The 21,099-nt window shown below is 44.3% G+C and overlaps 1 protein-coding gene and 1 long non-coding RNA gene across 2 annotated transcripts in view; one reads left to right on the top strand and one right to left on the bottom strand.

The window, feature by feature from the left end:
* The window catches only part of LOC138301290 (uncharacterized), a 554,538-nt gene that overhangs the window by 271,660 nt on the left and 261,779 nt on the right, over positions 1 to 21,099 (bottom strand). The window lies entirely within an intron of this gene.
* DIPK1B (divergent protein kinase domain 1B) overlaps positions 1 to 21,099 on the top strand; it is a 268,213-nt gene that overhangs the window by 69,562 nt on the left and 177,552 nt on the right. Inside the window, exon 2 of the mRNA XM_069241590.1 lies at positions 17,935 to 18,069. Coding sequence (XP_069097691.1) covers positions 17,935 to 18,069 — 135 coding nt within the window. The remainder of the gene's footprint in view (positions 1 to 17,934; positions 18,070 to 21,099) is intronic.

Genomic DNA, 21,099 nt, shown 5'->3' with positions numbered 1-21,099 from the left:
ACCGTCACGACCAACAGACCACCAGGACAACTATTTCTGGCGGTGCTGGTGGTCAGACCACGGCGCAACCGCCAGGACTATAATGTGACGCTCGGACTGCCACCACGAGTCTGGCGGTCATTAGACCTCCAGACTCGTAATGATGCTCTTATTAGACACAAATTTGTTATTGATGTGTTGTCACTGTCTTATTTCTCTTAAGATCTCCTTTCAAGCATTGCCCTCACCTAATGGTAAAGCTGCATCACTGTTGTTATACAGTAGATCCAAACACCTAGAATTGTATATGGGTTAACTTTCAATGACTGAGCTGTGCTCTACCAAACAGTTCCAAATGCCATCCTAGACAAAGAGAGCAAAGCAAGAGTTGTCAGTCCATCAGTGCCCTGAGTATTGTAAAGAACTGAAGACAGAATGCCAGGTGAAGGTGCTTCAGAGACTAGCTGTTAAGTAACCAGGTCTTTTGTAATTTCTGGAATATGAGCAAATGTGATTAGGCAAAGCCTGATGTAAACATACTATAGTGAAGATCTGATGTTTAACAATGTTCTAGGCACCCAAAATGTTTTCACAATATATGATTAATCCAGGACTTGTCACAGAGAAAAGTTATGTAGATACAGTACATTATGTTATATTGTCTTACATTATATTATGTTTAATGGTTTACAGTGTGTATAAAGGTCTATGCTATACTACATTACTTTTCTAGGTACTTGTATAAGCAACATTTGATTGGACTTAACCTCTTTGTGCAGACATCTTTTTGTAGTTGTGATTCATCTAGCAGAGGTTCTTCGTTGGGGAATTTTGTTACTGAACCACATTAGTCTAGGTCGGTCATTTGGAGGTGCTGGTCAACCTCACAGAAGTGTTCCATGTAGGTGATGGGGGAATCTTGTGACCTTCCAACTTAACCCATGTGAATGTTGAGTGTAGAGTCGGTTCTCGATGTATGCTGGGTCACAATGAGGATTTCGTTCCTGTGGCTCTCTGAAAATCTGCATCGGCTTTGGCAGTGTTCCCGTGCAGGGCAATGGATCTTGTACCATTTCAGATGAACTGAGTGTTTGTGTGTTTAGTGCAATATTTGTAGATCTTCCGTTTCTCAGATGGGGTATTTTGTTCTAATCTAGGGTCTAATGGAAACTTTTCACCCAGAATTATTATTTCCAAGTCTCCATGTTGGAAAAGGTTGGTACCTATCTTACGCTGTTTCTGCTGTTCTTGTTCGCAATATCTCTACATTGTTGTGCTTGTCGTTTCTAGACCCATTGTCGCTCAGATGTGATAGTCTCTCTGTCCCCATGTCTCCTGCCCTCTTGTCTTTCTGGCCTCTTGTTTTGCCTGTGACACCAGCGTGGTCTATGAGTTTCTGTCGTCACTGAGATTCTTTTCTCCTCAAAGTCCTTGGTTCATGAATCCCATCCCTTCACAGTCCTTTTCCTTTGGGAGCCCAAGTCCAAGGCCCCCTGGTATTGGTGGACAGCTGTAGACTGATGCAGAATGGAAAGAACAGAAGGAAGAACGATAATGAGACAGTGAGGCACCTGACCAGGCATTGGAAGCTCAGTTGTGTGAGACAAGACTGGGATATCACCATCTGAACAAGGGTGAAGGGTAGCTCTACTTTCTTTGGAAACACAGGGATAGCTGTGCTTATTGTGGCAAGTAAGGGGTAGTTCTGTTATCCATGAGAACTGTGAGATAGGTGTGCTATCTGCGTTGAGGGAAATAGATCAACCGAACAAGGGATGGCTCTACCTTTGGTGGTGCATTACACCCCTCTGTTGATGGGTGACAGTCTTGTCTCTGCCTCTCTGGTGGTGTTTTCTCAGATCCCTGCTCAGGATGACAGATGGGGCAAGCATACCTTGCCGATCCTTTTCACTAATCAATACCTTTACCTGCAGACAGTGGTAGGCCTCCCTGCACCTTTTCACTAACGAGCCCAGAGTTGCAGAGAGTCAGGGTCGGTCTGGCCTATAGGGCAGTCAGGCAGTACCCGATGGGCTGCTTCAATAGGGCAGTGTGGGAGCCTGCCATGTACCTTGAGCTGTAGTTTGGAATTATCAGCATACATGTGATAGCCAATATTGTAACAGCATACAATTTCAGCCAACAGACCTGTAGAAGTATTGAATAGGCTGGATAACAGGTCTGATCCTGGATGCTCCATGCATAATGTCTATATTTGAGGATGAGGGGTGTAAGTAATGTTTAGTATGTGGCTCATGGGTGTCTTACAGCCAATATAAAGGCCTGTTTGTAACTATTTGGTCACCTGTTTGAATCCCATTGGACCCACACAGCCTCTTATCTTTCTGGGGTTGATTAAATAAGGACAATGTCCTGGTAATAATGAGAAAAACAGGTTATCAATGTCAATACGATATCAAACGAAGTAAAGTGCCATGCATGCCTCTTCAATTGATTCATCAAACTTGCATAAAGGTACCATGTGATCGAAAATATCAGCGAACAGGATCTGACCACATATGAGATGCAAAATCTGCTCTTCTCTTACATCTATGAAGGTGATTTTGGTACCACAGTTAGAGCTCACCCCTGATTTGGTAGTCACTCGGATGTACCATGGAAGGTGAGAGGACAACTGGTTGATAGCAATAGTCTTAAGGGTCTTGGGCTCAGGCGAGAGGCTTGAAATTGGACTAAAACTGGCTATAACATCCGATCTTTTCAAGCGGGGGTGGTGTCAACATGTTTAAACTTGTTAGGGACATCATAGCAACTTACAGATGTGTTTAACACTGTGTGATGACAGGGAGGTTTGCGGGGAGCCAGGGAATGGCACCCTAGAATTGCAATTTTCATAGAGGTGCTTAGGTTTTTAAGAGGTTCTGTACCTTCAGTTCAAGTACGAGCTCTAAAACCAGTGAGAACCATAAGCCAGTGGAGCATTAAAGGGACCCATAAGGTGTGAAGCTGTAGGTAAGCAGAATGGATAGGAGGGCTTCAGTCTTGGACATGAAGATGATCAATGAAGCCCAAGGCTTGAGGATCACACTTTACTTGTGATTTGAGTAGCACTTAAGGGAAACAATCCTGGGACCGTATTATACAAAGTGCCCCAGGGGCACCACGAACATGACTGCCTGTTTTGCGCGCCCCTGGGGCACTTTGGTATTACAGAAAGGGGTGCAGACGCATCTGGGGCCTTCCTATAATACAGATAGCGCTATTGAAAAAAATACAGATAGTGCTGGCAAACATATAGCGCCAGTGCTGTCACCAGAGGACAAACCATACATCTGCTATCTCTTATCACCCTTAAAAGTGCAGGTGGCTTTCCGCCTGCACAGTGAAACACAGAGTGGCTGCTTCGAAGCAGCTTTGTTTTAAACTTGAATGCGCTGCTCCCAGGGCAGCGTGATTTCGCGGTTGCCCTGGGGGCAGCACATTCAATGTAATAGGGTGCACTTTCACTGTTTGTGCCCTGTGCACCTGTTTTAAGGTTTGCCTTGGCGCAAACAGAGAAAGTGTGTCCTATGTGTAATAGGTCCCCTGGTGTGAATCAATCTCTGGTAGGGCCCGGATGTATGCACAAAGACGCATGCACTTTTATGCGCTTTCTGAACTAGGTTGGGGTTTGCACTATGTCTATCAACTCAGACTTAAGCTGCAGCAACCCCTAGACCCCACTCAATTGCAACTCATGTTTTAGTGCTCCCTAATTGCCATAGACTGCTGCGACGCAGACCAATAACCAAAGGATAAATATTGCACCAGAATCTGCCTTCCAGAAATTCGCACCACAGACGTATCATAGCTAAAAACATTGCGCCTAAATTTCAGAAGCAGGCCTTGAAAAATGTAGGAATTAACCGCTACACTATAAAAAAAAAGTTCCCTAGAATATTGACAGACGGTTCCAATCACGCTGCAGTGTGCGCTATAGAAACAAGCCATCTTCACATTAATCTGCCTTAAATCAGAAATGATAGCATTTCTGAGCAGAGATGGGTTCCGCGTAGACAACCTCATAAATGTATTGAACTTGCAGATGTGTTGAGGTGCTGCCCTACTGCATTGAGAAGATTGATTTTTAAAGAAGGTGAATTATTATGTGGTAAGTAATGGTGCGTAAGAGGATACTCTGGAAACACGATGCCATGATTTATGTATCACATTTACTTATTTATAATGCCTGTAATGCACACACTACTGCATTACCCTTTCAAGGCACAGATACCGTAGGAGGAAAAGCTCTGTCGGGAGGACGGGGGCATAGTCAGGGGAGGATTGCCTGTGGAATGGTTCTTTCAAGAGCTATTCACACCTGAAGCTTAGAAAGACTGTGGTTTATATGGACTGCCTAAAGCATAACAGAGGGACTGCCTCCAACTTAGGCAGCAAGTTTATTCCAGAGAATGGGTGTCCAGTATTGTACCAGCGGGATGGATCCAAGCCAGATTTTCAGGATAACCGTTGACCATGTAAATTAGTTTCATTTAGGTTCATGAGATGTTGTGTCTGGATGCTTTAAAAATCTGGTATGTATCCTGCCCTCTGGGTCCTACCATACCTGTTCCAGAGCCTCCCAGCTTGCACAGAGAAGGTCTTGCCTTCTCCTCTCCAGGCTTTGCTTGAGATCCACTGATCGGAAGACCTTTGGATCTGTAAAAAAGATTTATTTTGCTCAGTTAATCCCAGTGATTCACGATAACTTGATGGAAAGGTTTTTCATCTTTATTCCCTCTCTTATGAGACACCATTATACTTTGTATACAGTTGAGATGTTCTCCCACCGGCCCCCGCCCTTTCTGTGCAATGACCAGAAAGGCGCTCATAATGCTGACTTGGGTATGTGCTGAGATTATCAGAGGAAGAAAGCAATGCCTCGTGTGTATTTGATATTTATAGTTTCAATTTCTTTGTCTTTTCAAATTCACTGGTGATTTAAGTGCATCATTTTATTATACCTATTACCTAGAGTGCAAAAGAAGTTAGACTGTACTATAGAATCAGGAGGGAAACAGCCATTGCGATTAAATGTTTGACTAAAAGAGGATTTATAGCAAAAGATAATTAATTTTAAGGAAAACATATATTTTAAATACAACGAACGATAGAGGTAAAGTGATTACTGGAGTTCGCGTCACCGCACCCTTAGCCACCTAGTCTATTCTCTTCGCTGCTGCACCGCTCTGCTCTTCACCATCCAGGGAGTCAAGAAATCACACGGTGGAGGCAGATCTTTTCCATTCATGGCTCCTAAACATAGGAATTACCTGTCATGTGGATTTACACAGCATTCAGGACCACATTTCTTTCAGGAAGTTTTTAAAAACGTTTTTGTTCCACTAACTCCTGTTGTTGCTTGATTCTGCTCTAGTCTTCCTGTTCTCCTAGATCCCAGATGCCTTTGGATGCGTTTGCACTCTATAAATAAAACTTTTTTTTGTGTCTTTATGTGTGTGCTTACACAAGGGTGTGCTAATCAGGGCCTTGAGTGCCTGCAGCACAAGCACTCTGCGCTCCAAGATGTTGAGAGAAAGGGGAGGGAACAATGCGTTGATGTGGGGGTCGTAGAGTCAGTATATACCGCAGGCAGCAGGAGACGTGTCCTTTGTGTCTGCAGCCGAGCTGAAGGGGATTTCGAGAGTCCCTGAATCAGTGGCTGTTAGAATTTGGGTTTCTGGTTGGCACAGGTATGCACCCTGTCCCAAACAGCAACCACAACCCTATTCTGGGTAAGTCACAAAGACACTCTAGGTTGACCTGTGATCACCCTCTTGTAGCTTGGCACAGCATAGTCAGGCTGAACTCAATAGGTAATGTATAAAATATTTGTGCAACACTTCAAACTGTAAACAGTGAAAACACCACACAAAAATGTACCACACCTGGTTAGAAAGTTAAACTAGAGCTTCATTTAATGAACAAAACAAAACCAAAATTAAAAAAAAGACAAAAATCCAATAAGTAGAACTTGAGATCTGAATTTTTTAAGATAAACTGAAATCTAGTGCTTAAAAGCATAAAGCCCCAACAGGTGCTATCTGGTGGTGCTGGACTGGCTCAAATATGAAAAGTCAGGCCAACCACGATGGAACACGGGTCAGATACAGGGACAGGGATGTTTACATTGACGTCACAGCTTATTCAAGTGTAAGTGTGATGCTGTGGCCAGCCCCTTTCCCATCCTGCCCAGAATGGCCGATCAGGATGTGGATGGCCCATCAGTCACACACAAGCTCTCTTTGTGTATGGCTCTTTAGAGGGAATGCGCAAAGTCCTGCTGTCACCCACCGCAGACATATATTAGAGACAGGCGGCCAGCACCCAGGGCTAAGAGCAGGAAAATGCCAACTTTCTAAAAATGGCAATTTCAAATTTGTAACCATAAATCCAATGTTTCCATAAAAGAGAATTTATCATTAAAATTCCATACGTAATATGTATGGTAGATCTAACCCTTCCCAATAAGGCATTACAGCTTATTAAATGTAAAAAGGAATCCCTAATGGAATCTCATGCTAGGGGTAAGCCTCACAGTAGTGAAAAACGAATTTGAGAGTTTTTCACTACCACAGCAGGTAAAACGTAAAAGTATATGTCCTGCCTTTTAATTACTGAGTGCCCTGGCCAATAGGCTACCTAGGGCCTACCTTACGGGTGACTTATATATAATAAAAGGGTGGTTTAAGGCTTGGCAGGGGGTTTTAAGTGCCAAGGTGACATGGTGGTGTAATACAGCATTCAAGCTGCAATGGCAGGCTTGGGGGATGTTTTAAAGTGCTACTTAAGTAGGTGGCACAAGCAGTGCTGCAGGCCCTTTACCAGCATTTAATTTACAGACCCTCGGCATATGTAGTGCACTTTCCTAGGGACTTACAAGTAAATTAAACATGTCAATTAGGTATATACCAATCAATGGTAAAGTGCACAGGCCCCCAAGGTCAACAAAAACAAATTCAGAAAAAGTGTGTGTGTTGGGCGGAGGGGGCAGCACAGCAAAATATTTGGGGGTGACCCTGCAGAGAGGGCAATTTTCAACAGTGGTGCACTTATTGAAGTCTTAAATTTTCGCCTCACTGTGGTACTCCTTAGAATAAAAGTAATAACAGTCCCAGGGAAAACACATGCTGTACAAGGAGTTCTGGCGGACCCAGGATCCAGTCAGAAGAACGTGGTCAAGCGGACCCTGCCAGCTCTGTTGTGAGTCATGTTCAGGGCAAGTATTTGGTGACTTCATGCAGAAAGTCTGGTGTAATGCCATCAGTAGGTACCCTCCTTGGGTCGGAGGGGCTTGTGTAGAAGAGTAAGATGGATGCACCAAAGAGAGGGTCCAATAGTAGTCCATGTTTTCATGGGTTTGTGTTCTGTCATACGAGAGAGGTGCAGACGCTGCTGGTACTGATGGCTGGGAATCTTTATGGCCAGCATTTACGCTGAGCTGGGACAGGACTTTGCAACTCTACTTCTTGCAGAGGCTTGTCAACAGGCAGGAGCCGCAGTGCCCAGGGACGGTGCAAGCAGCAGTCTACGTGCAACATTGGCAGGATGGAGTCCCCAGAAAAGTTTGGAAGGCCCACCAGAGAGTGGATCTGTGGGGTGATGAGAACAGGAGAGTGGCATTTGTGTCTGACAATGCAGCAGTCATGCAGCTGGTGAACAGTATGACTGTTTCTGATGCTTGGGTGTTGACGTTTCTGAGAGAATTAGTCTTGCTGTGCTTGCAGAAAAACATCTTGTTTTGAGCTAAGGACACTGTGGAGCTGGATAATGGTGTGGCTGATGCACCTTCTTGTTCACAGTGGAAGAGGTTCTGTGATTTGGCCCCGATTGCAACGAAGGAAGGACTTCATGCTCTAGAATGCTTGTGGTACATTGGGCTATGAAAGCATATATACTAATGGCATATTCTCTGGCGAAGTGCACAAGGACTGGATGGAGTCCAACAGGGCTGGATGTAGTTCATAGCATTGGGTGCCAGATGGCATGGCAATGGCAGGGGGGTGATTATGGTTGAGGTATAAGGACATGCTGGGATTCATTTTTGGCTCAAATAGGGGGGAAGCTGGCAAGTATTGCATTCTTTGGGAAGATGTAATGGTAGTATGACCCATATGGAGGCGAGCTGTTTCGGAGAGTTACATAGATGTTACTGACTGCATGGCAAGATGCCCCGTGTAAGTTATCCAATTTCGATCGATGTCTTGAGGGCAATGGTAGCGCAGATGCACTTCCTCCTGGGAGGCACAGCTCTTCAGAGTGCTATCCTTTTTGATGTTCTTCAGCTCTTTTCGGGTTTAAGAGTTGGTAAGTAGGAAAGGAAGTTTGGATATGATGTTGGCCGATCTGGTGTGGTATACTAAGAGTTTCAAAGTGCATTCGGAGAGGTCAAAGACAGATCAAAAGGAAAAGGGGACAGTGGTGCACACACATAATTCAGGTAAGGCATGGGTTTGCCCTTGGTTGCAGTTGTGGGCCTTTTTGGAGTTAAGGGGCTAGTGGGAGGGCCCCATTTTCTTGCACAAGAACCATTCTGCAGTAAGCTCATTTCACATTGGGGCAGCGACAGAGGCTTTCCGTCTGGGGATGAGGGAAGGCAAAGTGAAGGGGTTTGGTTGGAGGCAGAGGAACTGTGTGTGAAGATATGTTTGGCAAGAAATGAGGTAACAGGTTTTTGCTTTATCGCCAGGAGCTCCTTTTGTGGAGTCTCTCCAGTTGGATATATAGATCTGAGGGAAAGCCTTGGTGAAGGGGGCTGGGGTGCACACCAACAGACAATTTTGAGGCAACCAGCTGGGGCTGGACAAATATGGTGCCAAGGTGCATTGGTCTGACCTTGGTGGGATGCATTGGGGCAACTAGTGTTGGCCTTGTGGGAGTACAAGGAAATGCGGGGAAAGCCTGATGTTTTAGTCATTTATTAAAGGAGAATTAAATTGTGCAATCCACTGGGCCTGATTTGCTGGCGTCCATGAAGTGTGATGTGGAACTGCTGATGGTCAGCTGGATTTCCACATATGTTTTCTGGACTAAGCTGTTGCTTACGAGGGTGTGTAAGGTGCGTGGAGTGGCCGGCTGTGATAAATACAGAGAGTAAGGAGCTGAATAGAGAAGTGACTGGTTTCTCCAAGGCAAAAGGGATGCGGGTAATAGCACATTAAAGCAGTCTTTTGAGTCCCTGAATTTGTTCAGGCATGATGGGGTGCACTTGTCTGAGCAGGAAATTACCTTTTATTTAGACGGGTTAACAATGTCATTGAAAGGGCAGCTAAAAGACCATGAGAAGCGCTGAGTTGTGGGGGTCAAAAATGACACCTTGTAGGAGGGTCTTTCTGGTGGCAGAGGAAGGCAAACTCTTCAGTGGTGGGGAGGTTAAGAGGAAACAACGCAGTGAATGACAACCATAGGGCTGCCCACGTAGCAGCAGCTCATATAGAGCTGAAGCCTACCCTGGTACATGTTTTGGGGGCTGGGAGTGGATGTTGCCACTGAAAGGCAAGCAAGGGAAGGCAAACTGTTGAGTTGATTGAGGAAAGATGGAAGCGGTGTAAGAACGAGCAAAGAATAATGGAGTCAAGATTTGGGGCAAGGACGAGGGACTGGTCCAAGAGCGGGCAGGCATGACAAGATGGTTAATGTGGGTTCCGATGCAAGGACTACAAAAGTTGTGTGCAGTTCAGAAGTGTTTGAGGGATAGGATGTTAGGGGTGGGAGATACTGAGATAAGCTGGGCTGGTTCAGTACCTTTTGTTAGCCACTTGGCAGGGAAGCTTGTGCGGCTCAGCTGAAGGGTTAGGAATTCTTCTGGCCAGTTATAAACAAAGCAGCCTTTTGCAGTCAAAGCAAACGGAGTGGTGTGACCTCTTTTTTTGCCAAACTAGGGATTTATAAGAAGGGTAGAAACGTGCAGAAAAGCATTTACTGAAATGGGTGCCAGTTGTTTTTCTCATTTCAAATGACATTTTCCACACTGTATATATCTCTTCCAGTCTAATCCTTGCCAAGAATCACTCTGTAAATAAAGGAATTTCTTAGTGTTTTGAAGAGTCGCTAAACATCTTGACAGTCACTGATTTTGTCAACAAGAAAATATTGACTTCATAAATATCGACCCAAAAACCCAATATAAATGAAGTTGGTACTGGCCGGTGTCGGCTTAGAAGAAAGACAATCTGCAGCATTGACCCCCCATAGGGTTTCCTTTGTTTCTCAAGAAGGACAAGACTGCAGAGGGGGTGCCTTTCAGTGCAGCTCTGGGATTAGCTGTAAACTGCAACACTACAGTGAAGCAGGTGCATGAAATAAGAGGATGCTCAGGAAATCTGCATCCAAGAGGTGACTTTGGGAGACCGGCCTTGCACTTACTGGCTGAACTTTGCTTAGACTGTCGCCCGCCTTTCCCCAGATGCCATTATCTGGCTCTGTCACCATTTTAAGCCCGCCAAGGGCTTCCCATAGACATCTAGAGGGTCTTCCAGTTGAGGAACGCGAGCACTTCAGTCAAATGCCTTGTGAACAAGTCAGACTATTTTAAAGTTGGCCAGCTGCATGGTGAACAGCTAGTGTAGAGAAGGTAGCACTGTTATAATGTGTTGTAAATTATTAGACCAAGAATCAGGCTAGCCACATTGGTTTGGGCCCTCTGAAACGTTGCTATTTCTTTGACGGTGAGGCCCTCTGTACCATGTGTATGTGCAAGGATGAGTACCATGCAACCGTGTGTCAGCAGTAGAGGGAGGGTTCAGTGGCAGTGGTGGAAGAGCACATACTCGGTCGTGCTTCTATTCTATAGGATAAGTGGTAGCTCAAACTAGAACGTGGCACTGATAATGGGAAGTGGGAATCAACATGGACGCTGCACATTTTTCCACCAAAACTGACCCTATTTTCCCATAGTGGGTAGCTCTAGATTTTAGACCCAAACTCAGCTGCCACCTAGGGAAACCTAGACCATTCTATACATTTTTGAAGACTAGACACTTAGGGGTATCCAGGGTGGGCTGACTTACGTGGCTATCGCCATGTTCTGTTACCCAGAACCCCCTGCAAACCTCAAACTTACACAAAAGACACATTTTACCCACATTTCTGTGATGGGAAGTTCTAGAATCCACAGGGAGACACATACTTCCTTATACCTGGAATTCCCAAGTCTTCCAATAAGAATGGTACCTCACTTGTGTGGGTAAACCTAGTGCACGTGACAGGAAATGGCCCAAAATGCAACATGGATGCTGTGCATTTTTCCACCCAAAGGTTACCCTCTTTTCCCAGAGTGGGTAGCTATAGATTTTGGACCCTAGCTCAGCTGCCACCAAGACAACCTTGCCAACCGGTACCTTTTTGAAAACTAGACACCTAGGGGTATCAAGGTTGGACTGTCTTGCATGGCTCTTGCCATGTTGCGTTACCAAGGATCCTTTGCTAACCTCAAATGTTGAAAAAAAAAATTTGTCCTCACAATTCTGTGATGGAAAGTTCTAGAATCCATGGGGATCCCCAAACCTCCTTCCACCCAGCATTCCCCCAAGTCTTCTGATAAAAATGGTACCTCACTTGTGTGGGTAGACCTAGTGCCCACGACAGGAACCAGCCCAAATTGCAACATTGGTGCAGCACATTTTCCCACCCCAAACTGACCCTCTTTTCCCAATGTGGGTAGCTCTAGATTTTGGACCCTAGCTCAGCAGCCACCTAGGCATACCTAACCAGCCTGTACATTTTTTAAAGCTAGACACCTCGGGGTATCCAGACTGGGATGACATGTGTCTCTCTCGCCACAGTTTGTTACCCAGAATCCCTTACAAACCTGAAACTTTGACAAAAAAAACACATTTTCTTTACATTTCTGTGATGGAAAGTTATAGAATCCATGGGAAACCACAAACGTCCTTCGACCCGGCATTCCTCCAAGTCTCCTGATAAAAATGTTACCTCATTCGAGAGGCTGGGCCTAGTGTATGCACCAGAACAAATCACAAGGTCAAGGAGTGTCCCTTTGCAAGGACTCCCATTTATGTTAGTTTGATCAGTTCCTGTCGCAGGCACTAGACCCAGCCACACAGGAGGGGCAGCATTTATATTGGGGCAAGTGAAGAAATGCTGGGTAGTAGGAATTTAGAGGTTTCTTTCTGATTCTGGAAGTATATGGCACAGAAATGCAAGAAAAGGGTGTGCTTTTAGTCATATTTTGAGGTTTGCAGGGCATTGTGGGTAAGAAAACGTGTTGGAATCCACAAGAGGTGCATCGCCCTGTACTCCCCTAGGTGTCTAGTTTACAATAATATCTAGAGTTGGTAGATTTTTCCTAGAGACAATGTCCACCCTGGCAGGGAAAAACAGAAAAGACAAATATTACTTCACAACCATCTATTCATCAAGTACACACACATACTGGTTGGATTTGGCATGAGGGTGAGTGATGGTTGACTACATAAAATTTTATTTACAAGAGATTTCACAAAAATGAAATACACTGTTAATAATTGAAAGGTTAAAAAAACTGAACCAATGACTCAGCGCATGAGCTGTAAAGCCGCGTCAAGGCACCAACCGCTTTACAGTCCATTCACAAACCTTTCATACGTGACCCACACAAGACCATTCATGCCGCCAGCCACGGGCCCAGCACATCACAACACTACCATCAACAGAGAGTGCCCTTCAATGGCCAATCACTTTCATACACCCACATTACTGACACAGCAATCGCACTGTCTGGCAGCTGATGGAGTGTGTAGACTGGCTAGCAGTGTGTATAGTGACCAGCAACAAGTCATTACTCACACGCCGCAAGCTAAATGCCAGCTCACACACCACCAGCCAAACACCAGTTCACGCACACCGCCAGCCAAGCGCTAGTTCATGCACACCACCAGCCAAGTGCCAGTCAACGCACACTGCCATCACATTTTTTTAACAAAAAAAGCACAAACCAATTGGAAGTAAATACAAAACCACAAACCCAACAGCTCTACATAGCTTGAGGGGATTGTTTTTTGGGGGCATGGGAGGGAAGTAATCAGCAAAGTGGTAATCTTTTAATGTAACCACATCCTTCACCACTCCAACTCTAGGAACACTTGCCTGTTCCACTACAACAAGGCTGCCTATCACAGACTGCTGAAACTGAACAATTGTCATCTTTGACTCTGGAGAACAATCCCTGAATACAAAAAAAAACATTGGAGGTGGCAAGATTAAACACATGGATAGCCAACTTCATATACCAAATGTAAGCCTTACCAACGGCAGTGTAAGGTTCCAACCTTTGACCAATTCTATCTACACCCCCATGTGCTTATGGTAGTCTAAAATGCAAACAGCAACCTGACCCTAAACAGTCATAGGTGAAGTACTTTCACCATGGATGGTAGTCATCATGTAGATATGTCTCCTCTCTGAAAATGTCATAGCTAGCAGTTCATCACTACGCAAGGCACTGCACTGTCCCTTCCAAAGTTTTTTACAAACAAGTTCCTTTGGATAACCTTTACAGTTAGAGTAGACTGTGCCACAAGCAACACTGTCCACTTTTAATGATTCCCTGTACAATTGCACACCAGTGGAGAAGTTATATATGTATAAAAGGTGACCTTTGTTAAAAAGTCGTCTACCAAGTTCACAGACAATTTTCTCACTAACTCCAAAAGTGGACGGACAGCCAGGGGGGTGAATAGTGGAATCCCTACCAGTGTACACCCTGAAATTATAGACATAGCCTGTACTACTCTCAGACAGCATATGCATCTTAATTCCATAACATGCCCTCTTGCTAGGGATGTACAGCCTGAAAACCAAACGGCCCTTGAACAGGACCAAAGACTCACCCACAGCTATTTCTTTCCTTGGAACATTAATCTTTGAAAATCAATCTACAAAGTGATCAAGGACAAGCCGAATCCTAAAAAGACCATCACAGTCAGGGTGATCGTGTGGCAAGGCTGAAGCATTGTCAACAAAATGCAGCATTCGAAGTAGAAGCAAATACCGTTCATGACTCATGAATGCAGGAAATATGGCTGTTGCTATCAAGGGACTGGTAGACCAATATGAAGACAGCAACAGCCTCTTTATAAAGCCCATCAACAAAGTTAAACCAAAGAACTTCTTTAATTCATCCAAATTTGTAGGAGGCCACCAGGTAGCCCTACAGCGGGGCTGACGTCTGGCACTGTAATCCCTCAAATATTCTTCAGCATACAAATTAGTCTGTTCAACAATCTCATAGAAAAATACATCGTCCATGAATAACTGAAAGAAATTTATAGGCAAAATGTTTTCAGCATTTACTGTACACCATGCAACACCAGTAAAGGCAGGCAACGCCAGCTGCACCATGTTTGGGGCAACCTAGAGTTCAGCTCTTCCAATGGGCAGCTTTACCGCCCCACACTACAGTCCAGATGCTGATTGCTGCACTATTGAGACAACAGTGTTCTCCTCTGAAACAGGGACTTTCTGTGCACTGAGAGTGGCTTCATCATCAGATGATTCCTCTCAGACAGAAAATTCACTGCCAGAATCTTATACTTCCTCCTCTGCCGCAGATTCAAAGTCAGTCTCATAATGATGGTCAGAGGAAGATTCAAAGAGCATACCAACAACCTGCTGAATGGTAATTCTTTGACTAGCCATAATCCTTACTAATAAAAGTAATTTGACAAATATGTTAACAATACCCAACACTCTGTAAAAGAAGTAATAAGCAAAGTGGGGCCAAAATATTATCTCCGAAAGGAGGAGCGAACCTTGCCCTAGGGTCCGCTCCCCAAACAACAAAAAACACATTGTCAAAGAAAATCCCTGGTGTCTAGTGGGCATTCCGGCTGCACCATCACAGCCCCATGGCAATCATACAGCAGGAATGCACTCCTGAGAGACACTGGGGGAAAGAGAAACCCCTTCCTATACCCTGATGCCTCTTTGACTGCCCCAAACTCTCCCGGAGGACAAAAACGTACCTGTCCTCCAACATGCACTGGAAGCAAATCGCTTTCAGCGATGCCCCAATGTCATCAGAACGATGGGGGGTCAAGGATGCCAGCAGAAGCGCTTCCGCTACCATCCTTCTTGGTGGGCAGTAGAAGGGCAGCCCACGTGGGGAGCACCAGCGCTTCCCCTGTGGGTGTGTGCCAGGACAGCTGGGAGCCATCCTACGCCCACCTGTCGTCAGACAGATCCCGGCCGTCCGAACAGAAGGGGTTAACATATTCTCTATGTAGAAAATTGTCATCTTTTGTGTGATGTCCAATCTCCCAATTTCTGCCCTGTTTTCCTATCATTAGAATACTGACTTAACCCTAATTGGCACAATTACCTTTCCTATAAGGCCATAGGCTGTGGTGCAAAAATCAACCCCAGGCATGGAAAGTTAAGTGTGACTTGCAGACGGCAGCACCTGTTGTGCCATCCACTACAGTAGTAGTGGAAACATGGCATCAGACCTACTCTGTATAGCCTGACAGCAGCACCTTGAGCACTGCTCCACAGACCTGTCAGAATAACACTTTTGACACGTATGAAAACCTGATTTTAAACATTTAATAAGTCACCCCTAAGCACAACTTGCTGCCCACAAGGTAGGGTACAAAATATTGAAGAGTGGAACATGTGTGACATTAGAAATGGCATGACCCCCCAGTGACTAGGCTGAAATTGACATTGTCACTGGTCAGACCGTAACAGGTACATAAGGAAAGTCAAAGTACAGATTGCACACTTTAATCTAGAACGTTTTACCTGTACTTGCTACGGACTCCATTAAAGACTTATTTTACATTGTACACAACTCCTGCTACAGCCCACACAGGAAAGATTGTACTGCTCAAAAAGTGACAAAATCACTCTGCACTGGAACCTAGAAGAAATGCCAACACTTTTCTTCAAACACGTGGCAAAGAGCCTATCTAAAGTGGGACTTGGAAAACATTTTAGAATGTTTTGACTTCCATACTTTTTACCTGGTCCAATCAACTTATTATATCTGAGCAGGGCTCCATTGTGGTCTGCTTCAAATAATGCCTAGTTCCCAGTCTACAGCGCACACAGCCTTTTATTGGTGCTTTGTGCTTTGTAGCACTCTTTCTAATTAAACCTTTAAAAATTCAAGTCTCCAGTTCCCCTTATTGGGTTTTTGTCATTTTGGTGTTGTTTTGTGTATTACATTTTGCTCTGTTTTTCTAATTCTCGTCTTGGGTTGTTATTGTTTGGTGTTTTGACTTTATCACTGTTTTGGTCCTGCATAAACTCTTTAGGCTTTTCCCTATGTTAAGCCTGCCCACTCTGCGCCATAGCTACCAAGGGGTTGAGCTCCAGTTAATTCTATTACATTGAGGGTTCTCCCCGACAGGAATTGTGATTATTCCTGGAGGTGGGAAGTTGCCCTCCCCAAATAATACGCCACTTTCTTATATGTAAATGGAGGGATATTAATGAAGCATTATGTGGGTATTATCCTCTGTGTTAGAGCAATCTATTGATCTCTCGCACAAAGTGCTTGGTGGCCCCAGGCGAGAGCGCACCCTCGTGAGAATAGGCACTCTTCTTGCCAGGAGTGAAATCCTCACACACTGGAGACCAGAGTCCGTCGAGAGACAAATGCCTGAGAGATATAGATAGGTACTCTCATCTTGATGAACCCATCCGTCAAGCCTGAGCTTGTCTCTGCAAGCATAAGAAGATATGGGGGACACGATGGACCTATTTTCACAATGTGACTGTTGAGTGAATTGTATTGAATACGCTACACCTGGGCAAGGCCAGTGTGGATGTACAGGAGTACGTTTATATGGCTCATTCATCTTGCACTGATGAAATGTGTTAGCATCTATCTCTGCCACTTGTTGAAAATAAATAAAAATACAGTTCATAAAAAAGATATTATCATGTGGACCAGGATGTCAGTCGCATATGTGTGGATGGCTGACTTTGTGGTTGCCAAGAATGGCTGCAGTTGGAACAATGTGACCAGAGCAGGTGACAATGCTGATCCATGTGGTGCACAACGTGACAATTCTTGTCTTGAAAGAGAATGAACCCAGTTTCACCTGGTATGTCCAGCTTGCTCAAAAAAGCCTACTACTGGATTGCGGTCCCTACAAGTCTGCAGGAGGACTCCAACCAATGAAGAGGAATGTTGTGTCTATTGCGTCAAATGATACAGACGCTGATTTTTAGTCTCTTAGTGGTTGTAGAGCTCCCAGTGGGTAGAAAGTTGCAAGATAGCAGCAGTTTCAAGACTTTTTCCAGTGCATGAGAGATTGGAAATTGACTTAATTTGCTCAAGCCTCTAGTTTAGCATAATATTTTAGCAGTGGAGTTACTATGTATGATGCTTACATTTGTGTAGCATTCATTAACCACCATTTCTATGACGTTGTAGCGCTATGTCAAACTGGGTGTCCTTTGATGTGGACCTGGGCAGACGATCAATCAGGTGTGTAGATGTTTGATTGGGAGAGATTAGTTGAGAGTGGCTTCAATGTTTAGTTTAGAAGTGGTTTGCAAAGATTGTACAAAGTGGATCATCTAAAAATTCGGCAGGGTTTTGTTTGCATGCCTTTTGTGTCTAAAGAAAATGAATCTGCCATATTTTATTTTTATTTGTGGACGCTTTAAATTTTGACTTGATGTGAACGTATATTGTGTTCGATCTATAGGGGCCTTTGGAGAGAGCTGTGTGTGTGGATCAGAGTGCCTAAGGAGTCTCACATTTTTCTGCAGTGAGTGGTCAGCTGCCATTTGCTCAGCTGCAGTTGAGTCTTCATCAGTCAGTGTTGTGCCCATGAAGGGTGGCATGTTTATGATAGATTGATGTGTTGTGCCCAGAGGCCGTGAATGGGGTACACACGCGCCTTGTAAAATCCAATTATTACAAAACAATATGCTCTGCTTTTCCACAACTATTATACTCCCTTCTTTGTTTGTGACACTGCTGTTGTTTTTCTGTTACAGAGTCGTCTCCCTGGCATTAAAGTGAAATACCTCTTCCTCGCCTGGCTGGGCATCTTCGTGGGCAGCTGGGTTGTGTACATGCATTACTCATCCTACTCCGAGCTCTGCAAAGGCCACGTCTGCCAGATGATTATAGTGAGTACCCTAAACACCCAGATGTTTTGTGTGGGTGTCTGTGTATTTGTGGCGCGCGTGCCACACTCGATGCTCTTTTGTTGTAGCATCACCGAAGGATACTGTGAGACGGGCAGATGCTCTTGGATTCTGTGCATGTACCAGGCGTAAGCTCGAGATATTAACTTCTGTCATTCCTGCTATATAGAGACAAATGCACACACACACGCATACCACACAAACACACACATACACAGAGATAAATGGAGACACAGACACACCACACAAACACACATACACAGAGGCAAATGTACACACGCACAACAAACACATACATACACAGAGATAAATGCACACACACACACACACCACACACGCACAAATATACATACACGGAGGCAAATGAACATACACACAGAGGTAAATGTGCACACACATACACAGATGCAAATGTACACGCACACACACACCACAAACACACACATACACAGAGAAAAATGGAGACACAGACACACCACACAAACACACATACACAGAGGCAAATGTACACACACACACACACACACCACAAACACACACATACACAGAGATAAATGCACACACGCACAGATACACACCACACACACACACACTCGCAAATATACATACACAGAGGCAAATGTACACACACAGACACACAGACACAGAGGCAAATGTGCACACACACACCACAAATACACACATACACAGAGATAAATGCACACACAGACACACACCACATACACACAAATATACATACACAGAGGCAAATGTGCACACACATACACAGAGCCAAATATGCACACACATAAGTCTGCCTCGTAGCTGGAGCTCGAAACTGTTCCTATGTGAATTCCATATAATGTGAGCATGGTAATTGTGAATTGAGGAGTGTAAATCAAATGTCCTTTTCTGGTGCTCTTTTCGGTTGACTGCAGTTTGGATGGTGTTGTGATTTAAAGTTAACACCATGATACTTGTGTGAGTTATACTGTACATACGGCCAGTGTTGCACATACCAGTTTGCACAACACGTGTGCTAAGGGTGCGGTGCAGCACAGTACCGCACAGAACACTTTAGTGTCTCCTTTGTGCGAACCCCGGCTCTCAGATGATGTTGCACTTTTGTGGTCCAGGTCAGGGTACCTCTGGGGACTCTTTCAGCAATTAGAGTTGTATGTTACCCAGCATTGCTAACTCTCATCACTGGGAAACACTAAGGGCCTGCTTAAAAAAGCTGTGCATAGTGGTAATTTGTAATCTATGTCGGTGGGCATGGAATCCACGTATGTCAAGTGGAATGAGTTCGTAGGAAGCAGAATTTTCTGTTCAGTTAGTGAAGGACTGCCAAGCTGCGCGAACTTTTGATGAACTCTTAACATTGCTTAGTAAGCGATGTTGGGCTACAACTGTCTGTTCTTTGTTGTGGAGTAAAGCAACACTAAACTCTGCTTGGAAACTCTAGCCTAGAACGTGTTTGCTGATTGAGAAATCCTTGCTAGTCCCTCCTGTCTGAAGTTTTGTGGTGAACCAGGCTAATTTCCTTCATGGAACTGAATTATCTGATACTTGGAGAAGTGGCACTGCAGGAGTTTGGCTGGTGAAATGTGTAAACACCCACAAATGTGTAAGGTTTGCCGGTGTTGTATGAGTTTTGTAGATGCTGTGCCCATTTCAAAGCGTTTTCCTCTCACAATTCCTCCTTTCCCACTAAGAAGCCCAAGCTTGTGATGGTTATAACTTCACCTCCATGCCCAGCTGTCCCCTTCACAAGTGCAATTCACAATTCTACAATTCCACAGAACCCCAATATGTGAGTTAAGATGAGGAATTGATGATTGTGAATGCCAGCTTTTGCATGATTAAGTTATATTTTGATGTGCTGCAAAGCGTTTGTGAGGCTTTTCTCAAGGGGTTATCCATAGGCAATGTCATTGACATTTGTATGTGCTTTGGGATCATTGAAACAGCATGGGAATTGTAAGGGGATTAGGCATTAACCACAGTCGCATTTTACAAATATCACTTAACCTTGACTAGGAAAGCAAAAACCTTGCTATTGCTTATCATGAATGGCTAGATAATACCTAGGAAAGACTGACAAATGTTGACTAGCCTTAATTGCGGCTCATTACCTTCAAAAGGAACATAGAATTAATAATAATTTCTCTGCAGTCGTAGGTTGATATTTTTCTCCCTATCCCCTTACTTGGTGATATCATGCTGGAGATATCCCTGACATTCGTATTAAGATCATTGAATCCAGGAAAAAGGCCAGAAGTGTTTGTGCCTGGCATGTGAAAATGGTGTATCCTGCCAGCCATGTCACTGAGCTCTTGGATGCTGTGAACAAGAGAACAGTCTCTTCAGAGGTTTAATTGATGAATATTGAATGCAAGATTTGCCATTATTTTGTGAGATGTCTGGAAGACCTTTGTGAGGTAGGAAGCACAAGTGTGAATGTGTCGCTTACGTGATGTCTACCAAGCTGTCCCTTGTGGCCATGGCGGGCATTGCATCATGTTCAGAGTACTGCAGGCTCTGGATGAAGCCTTAGGGTTGTAGTAGGCGACATTTTGTGGGACAAGTAGGGAACTGGAAGTATTATTAGTTGTTGTCCTATGCTAATAGCAATTCCAAACATTCTATGAAAAGAAGAACATTTGGCAACTAGCTAAGACTGAATCAGACCTTCATTAATTCTCTCCGGACATCTTAACTGGCTATAGGTGGGTATGTGTGTTCGGCAACCGCTTATGCATAAGCTGTACATTTTCATTCACTCCTGATCTGCTCCACCCACCGCTCAACTTCTCCATGAAACAGCTGCTTCATTCCTGTCAAAAGCAGTAGACCTTTTTTCCACCCTTTTTGGTTGTTAGATAGAGGTGGGTTGCAGGCAGTGAACTGTCTTAGAGGTTTTTTTTCCATGTGTGCTTACATTATATCAGAGTTCATACATTTTCTTATGCAGAATTCTTTAGCATGCGTGGGCCCTACCAGAAACATTTGGCATGCAAATTAGATACTTAC

This window comes from Pleurodeles waltl, chromosome 6 (assembly GCF_031143425.1).
Source record: "Pleurodeles waltl isolate 20211129_DDA chromosome 6, aPleWal1.hap1.20221129, whole genome shotgun sequence".
Lineage (NCBI taxonomy): Eukaryota > Metazoa > Chordata > Amphibia > Caudata > Salamandridae > Pleurodeles > Pleurodeles waltl.
The sequence above is the reverse complement of the archived record's forward strand: the minus strand, read 5'-3'. Positions and strand labels throughout refer to the sequence as shown.